This window comes from Hermetia illucens, chromosome 1 (assembly GCF_905115235.1).
Source record: "Hermetia illucens chromosome 1, iHerIll2.2.curated.20191125, whole genome shotgun sequence".
NCBI classification, from domain to species: Eukaryota; Metazoa; Arthropoda; class Insecta; order Diptera; family Stratiomyidae; genus Hermetia; species Hermetia illucens.
In genome coordinates, this window is record NC_051849.1 from 11,950,658 (window position 1) to 11,957,822 (window position 7,165).

Consider the following 7,165-nt stretch of genomic DNA (forward strand, 5'->3'; position numbering starts at 1 on the left):
AATCCGCGTCGCATTGAACGAGTTATGAATAATATCTGGATGAAATTTCCAATGGAGGAAGGTTAAGTGGGGACAGTTGTATGGTCGGTGCTCATGTAATATATAATGAATAAAATGTAAACCTAAGCTGGCCGAAGCACTTCGGTCACGCTACTCCCGGAGCAGAGGTGAGGCATCGTCTGATGAATTGCTTCTGCCCTGGACGAAACCGCAAGTTTAATTTTGCAACTTGGGTGCTTGACCATTACTGTTGGGTCCGTGGACCACAACCGTGGAGGTAAGTTGGAGGACCCCTAAAATTCCTAAACAAAATTCAATCCAGATAGGTTCTACGCTACTGTAGGAAGGCGACGTTCAGAAGGTGGAGGCGGGAGGGGCAGTCTATACGAGAAAAGTTTTTGTTAAAGAGGGAGGGTGACCAGATCACGGAGCAGTACTCAAGGATACCTCTCACGAGAGAGTTGAAGAGAGTTAAGGAGGGTTGCATGGAGTCAAAGAAAAAAGGTGATTTCAAAGTAGTCGGTGTCGAAGTGGAACTTATTGTCGAAAGTGATTCGAAGGGCTAGGGTGGAGTTCTGATTTGATAAGAATGGCCGTGATGAAAGTAAGAAACAGAAGTGTGTGATAATGCGATCGAATAGCACATTGAGTAACTCATTCTGACGTTTAGCGCTAAACCATTAGCACAGAACCAGCGAACCTAGGTGTCTAGATTTGATTGAAGGAAGACACAGTCCATAAGCGATAATATAGCGGAAAACAGCCTAAAATCTTCGGAATAGAGCAAACAGGGACAGGTAAGGAAAGAAAGGTCATTGATAGAGAATAAAATTAATAAAGCGCCCAAAATAGATGCTTATGGGCCACCAGAGGAGGGGGGAAAGAAAGGAGTTGTGCAGGTATCAAAAGAAACGCGGTAGGATCAACTGGAAAGGTAAGAGGCAAGCTTGGGGAGGGGATTTTCGACAGAAATATGTTGTGATTTACAGGACCGAAGGTTTTAGCAAAGTCAATGTAGATAATGTACTCTTCCTGCCGTGAATTTTGACAATTGACGACAAAGCTGCTGAAATCAAGGGGGTTGGAGGCAGTGGACCTACGTTTGACAAAGCACTATTGTATTTTCACTATGACGCGGCCAAAGTAGGGGACAGCCAGCCGTTAACATATCTTTCCAGGATTTTCGAACAGGACGAAAGGGGGGAATTGGAACGGCAATTCTCAGCAAGAATGCGATCGCCACTTTTGTAAATGGGGATGATGAAAGTTTTCCACAGGGCAGGAAAATGGTTCTCTGCGAGGATCTTAATGGAAATAATGGAGAGGGGAAGCGAGATGGATTGACCAGACTTAAGCAAAAAGAGGTTTGGAAGACCGGGCCGAAATTGGCATCAAGCTTGTCAGTGAGGTTCTCGGCAAGAAGAGGGGTAGGGAGGAGAAGGGTAGGATACCTGGGGCAGGCTACATCCACTAGCGGGAGGTAAGAGAAATAGGCGAGGGAGCATAGACTGAGGAAAAGGATCGGCAGAATAAATCACAAAATAGTTGGGGATAGTTAACAGAGGAGCCAGAGAATTTAATGTAAGGAGGAGATAGGGTGTCCTAAAAAAAAATTATGTTGAGTTTGAGGTAGTTCAAAATGTGTGGACCTACGACTGGTAGCTCAGCTCATACTTTATTAAGGATTAAGACCAATTTTGATTTTCAAGATAGTTTTCGTTTCGCTCCTGCCGTGTATTTTTAGTCAACGCCACATTTCCAGGACAGTCTTCATCTTAATGAAACAGAAGAATGACCCAAACATTTTTATTTTATTCCATATTCTGTAAACAAATTATCCCCAATTTCGAACCATTTCAACCCAGATACTTGTATCTTGCTAATGTCACTACACCATAAAGTAAACAAGATACAATAAACTAAAAATTGTTCCGAATGCAAATAGCCTACTTCGAGTGTCTCAAAGCCCAACAATCACACAGAACATACTACATACGTAATAAAAATTATTGTAACAGCAAAAATATATTGTACTTGAGTGTCCATTGCGTCTGTGCGCCTATGCGCTGTTGTCGTGCCGGAGAAAGAGAGTGTTCGTCGCGGTTATATGGCGAAAAAATCGCGTGCTAACAGAAGGTATTTAACCGGCTACAATTTGGCTAGAAATTTCAGTCTTTCTACTACTGCAGTGTATGAGGTTTTCTTGAATAAGAAATAAACGCGAAGACGACGACGACAACTAAAGGAAAATTTATTTAATTGGAATTACACGACAATTACCTTGGAAATAAACTAGAATAAAAGCGCAAGCAACGTTACTAAACAAAATTAGTTCATTTGTGATATTAAGTGTAGAACGTTAGTGGAATTGGAGACAATAATCGAACCTGTGAAGTGATAAAGGATACCGATGAATAGTGAACGATTGTGTGGTGACCCAAATCAATAGAAAGGATTATCGGGACTCAGTTGGAACTAAAGTGGATGAGAATAGACTTGGATAATAATTTTGAAAAAAAAAAGATACAACCGAACTTTTTTAGTTCTTCTTTGAAAGGGTGCTCAAATTTCTGTGCTACATCTATCGCTCCTCACTTTTACCGAAGCGATGGTGTGAAGCAGTGAGACCTGGGACAGTTTGAAACTAAAAAGATTGAAATGAAGAACTACCACTAAGTGTTCTCTAGCCTCGCAAGCGATTAATCGAAAGTGGGTCAAGTACAGTTCAAATTTAAACGATCGAATAATCCCTCGGTGTGTGCTGTGTATTTTCGGGAAGTCTCTCTCAAATTCTTCGAAGTAATGATCACTGATTGATCAAGAACTACTATTCAAGGAGAATTTTTAGTAACGAAACTTCAGGCTGTTAACGCTTGAACAATTCTGATATTGCGCTTTTAGGAGATAGTTTTTTTTCCAAAATATTATCACATAATAGACAAAATTAATATTTCGTGATTATTGGATATTGAAGATAAAAAATAAATTTATTCAAATTTAAACGTAAGACGTCAAAGGAGTCAATTCGATTTTGATAATAATAACGTAAAATTGTAATAAACGACTAAAAAATTCCACGAAAATATAAAATAAAATCCTTTAAATAAATTGCCTGAAATAAACGTAAATAAAGTATAAAGAAGTCAACACAATGGCAGAAAAAATTGATAATAATGCGCCGTTGAAATGCACTGCAGGCTTGTCGTCAACCCCTTGTTCTGATATTAATAGCGATTGCCAAAATTGCCGAACGGGAGAGAAAATCCAAGATGCAAAACAACAAGAACAACTTGAACCTGACCAACCGAAGCAGCTTCTAACACCATCGATTGCCATCCCGTTACCCCCACCCCCTTCCTTGGTAACCTGCAGTCCGTTGGAAATGCCACCAGTACCGCCAAATACTGTGGAAAGTGAAAGTCAAACGGACTCTTTAGATGAAGGGATCGATACAAATGATTGCTGCAATAATATGGCCTGTGATCAAGTAGCACATGATAATGGAGTTCCTGAATCAAACCCTTCAGTATCATGTGATAAGTATGCATCAAACGAGCAAAGTTATGATAATAAGCAGAAACTGCAGGTAATGTGCCATCCGATCTCTTCCATCATCCCTAGAATGAATAGTGAGGACCAACAACTTGATGATATGACTGTTAGCCCTGAGTTCATTAATGAAGCAGAAGTTTCCTATGTGGAAATTCATGACAAGCTGATTGATCGTGATGCACTGGAGGCTGCGGCTGATTCTTCCGAGTCCGAGGAAGACGATCAACTGAAGCCCCTCATGGTCGACAACCACCAGGAATGCTATTTGGCTAAAAGGCAGATTCAACAGATCATACAACAGAATAGCATTTTGATGAAAGAACTGAATAGCTCAACTGAAAGTGATGGTCCTCGAAGTGATCGTTCCTACTCACAGCAATTGTGCAACAGGCAAACCCCGTACCTAACCGAAAGTGCCTGTGAAAGTCCGGACCTACAGTCCTCAGATGATGCAACTAGTAAGGATCATAGGTCTAATTCCATTGGGCAGTTACAAGACGGAGAAAAAGAAATTGACAGCCTAAGTCCTGATGAAATACCTGATGATCAGATGGCCGAGGAGATCACGGAACAGGTGGAATTTTACTTTTCCAATGACAATATCTTGAAGGATGCCTTTCTACTCAAACATGTACGTCGTAACAAGGAAGGTTTCGTTAGTCTAAAACTTGTCTCCAGTTTCAAACGAGTCCGTCAATTGACAAAGGATTGGCGAGTTGTAGGACATGCATTACGCCGAAAGAGTCGAAAGATTGAACTTAACGAATTAGGAACGAAAATACGTCGCAGAGAACCCTTGCCCACATTTGATGAAACCATGCCATCACGAACAATTGTCGCATGCGATTTACCTGTGGATAAGCTATGCATTGAAAAAGTTTCCGATATTTTCTCTAAATGCGGTGAAATCGCATTGATTCGTATCCTCCGTCCAGGTGCAGGTATTCCGGTAGATGTTCGTCAGTTTATGAATAAATATCCGGAGTTACAGGCCAAAGATTGTGCACTGGTTGAATTCGTCGAGTCCCAGTCGGCTCGAAATGCTAAGGATCTGGAAGGACCGTTCAAGGTCTTTGAAATGGTCGCTCCTAAGAAGAAGACTGGTAAGAAAGCCATTACTGTAACTAAACTAATTGAGAATTATAAATATAACGATAATAACTACGAGAGAAATCGCGGTGGGATCATGATCCCTCAACCGCAGACGATTGAAAACGATCTAAAATACAAGTTGCGTCGTAACAACTCCGATTTCTATGTGAAGCCGGAACATGCCCATATTTGTACGCAACGAAAATATTCGTATAACCCGAACAACGCCAACAATAATATGAGCCATGCTACTGGCAATATGTACAACCATCCCCATGGAGTTGAACAACCTACTTTTATTCACTATCCGCGCCGAGCCAGCAACTTTTCGATTGCCAGTAGTGAAAGTATGTCGCGCAAGTATTCATCCTGTTCAGAAGGATATTCCAGTTGTTCCGACTACTCTCGACGCCCCTCCGGGGCCTCCTCGTCTGGTGATTCCAGACGCGGTTCTAACTGTTCTGACTATTGCCCTTGCTCGCGTCGCGGCTCCCAATGCAGCACCAATATCGTGGGCAGCCCAAATATGACCCTCTACAACAATGATTTGCTCCTTCGAAGGATGTCGTCTTTATCATCATCTTCCCAACAACATGGCGGCGTTCCAATTGGTCCTGAATACAATAACGTAAGACATCATTCCCATGGCTCTATTGTTCCACATTATGATCGAAGCTTTTCCCACCCACAGGACATGGGCCGCAGGATATCAACTGATATAAACGGTGGCGGCAGCGATCGTAAACTTTCGACCGGATCAAATGGGAGTGGGGATCGGGCTATTATTCATGATTCATGCCGAAAATTTTCCAATGGATTCGATCCGAACCGAAAGCTATCGAATAGTGATCAGTACTTTAATGGTAGACGATTGTCTTCCGATTCAGGATATGATAGAAGGATGTCTTTCGGTTCGGATTATGGAAGTTCACCGAGATCACGTAGTGGAAGTTTTTTAACTTGCCAACATAAGAATTCGGAAACAGTCGTTCGAACCCCAATTGGGCCCGATGGAAGCAAGGGATTCGCCTCGCGAGCACGTAAAGTTGGGCAAATAGTATCACCTGTGTAAATTTACAGGGAAATAGCAAGCAATTTTTGACAGAACAGCGGAAACTACCATGAAAAATAGGGAAAAAGGAGAGAATTGTATGGGACAACGTTTTGGTTTGTTAATATTTAACAACATTATTTTTTTAAAATTAATTAGGCCAATTTACCTTAATTTCGTCCATTATTTTTGATTTTTTATAATTTGCTTTACTCGAATTTCTAATTTGCTTTATACAGTTATAGATATCTTTCATATTTATTGGATAATTTTAGATACAAATGCAAGGCTTCGTCCTTATTTGTAAATACATTTCAACGTGTCCCCCCTGTCATCTCTACTTAAATTTTTACAAAGATTTTGTAATATTTTACAAAGTTGTATATTGAGTAGTTTATTGTTAATTAATTTATATGAAATTTTTCAAATATTTATCGAAAAAATGTACACGAATCCATATACAGTTTTAAGACAATAAAAAGATGAAAATCGCGTGTGATGAAAATTGAAAATTTCTAATTGTTAGTATCGTGTCCATAATAGTTTTTAATTGAACAACACCAAGTACTTGTTTGTTGTTGATCTATTATTATATATGTATTGATATTATATAGATTTTTAAATAAAAAAAAAATGTTTTTTATTTCATCATCATCATCATCAACGGCGCGAGAACCAGTATCCGGTCTAGGCCTGCCTTAATAAGGAACTCCAGATATCCCGGTTTTGCGCCGAGGTCCACCAATTCGATATCCCTAAAAACTGTCTGGCGTCCTGACCTACGCCATCGCTCCATCTCAGGCAGGGTCTGCCTCGTCTTCTTTTTCTACCATAGATATTGCCCTTATAGTTCCGGGCTGGATCATCCTCATCCATACGGATTAAATGACCCACCCACCGTAACCAATTGAGCCGGATTTTATCCACAACCTGACGGTCATGGTATCGCTCCTAGATTTCGTCATTGTGCAGGTTACGAAATCGTCCATCCTCATGTAGAGAGCCAAAAATTCTTCGGAGGATTCTTCCCTCGAACGCGGCCAAGAGTTCGCAAATCTTCTTGCTAAGAACCCAAGTCTCCGAGGAGTACATGAGAACTGGCAAGATCATTGTCTTGTACAGTAAGAGCTTTGACCCTTTGACGTTTCGAGCGGAACATTTTTTGTAAGCTGAAATAGGCTCTGTTGGTTGACAACAACCGTGCGCGGATTTCATCATTGTAGCTGTTATCGGTTGTCATTTTCGACCCTAGATAGGAGACCCTAGACCCTTCTAGAAACTATACACGGTCTCTATCTTTATTCTTCCCGTTTGACCAGTGCGGTTTGGTGTTGTTGGTTGGTTGGTTTTCGGGGCTGACGTTACCACCATATATTTTGTCTTGCCTTCATTGATGTGCAGCCCAAGATCTGGATGAAGGCAGTTTGTACGTCTTTTATTTGGTAAACAAAAATAAATAAGAAGGAAAAC

At 40.8% G+C, this 7,165-nt stretch overlaps 1 protein-coding gene across 1 annotated transcript; it reads left to right on the forward strand.

Annotated features, from left to right (window-relative positions):
- Positions 1-2,168: 2,168 nt before the first annotated feature.
- On the forward strand, positions 2,169-6,329 carry LOC119657728. The gene is made up of 2 exons (XM_038064774.1): positions 2,169-5,272; positions 5,336-6,329. The coding sequence occupies exons 1-2, from the start codon at positions 3,152-3,154 to the stop codon at positions 5,714-5,716; spliced, it is 2,502 nt and encodes an 833-aa protein (XP_037920702.1). The 5' UTR covers positions 2,169-3,151; the 3' UTR covers positions 5,717-6,329.
- Positions 6,330-7,165: the final 836 nt, after the last annotated feature.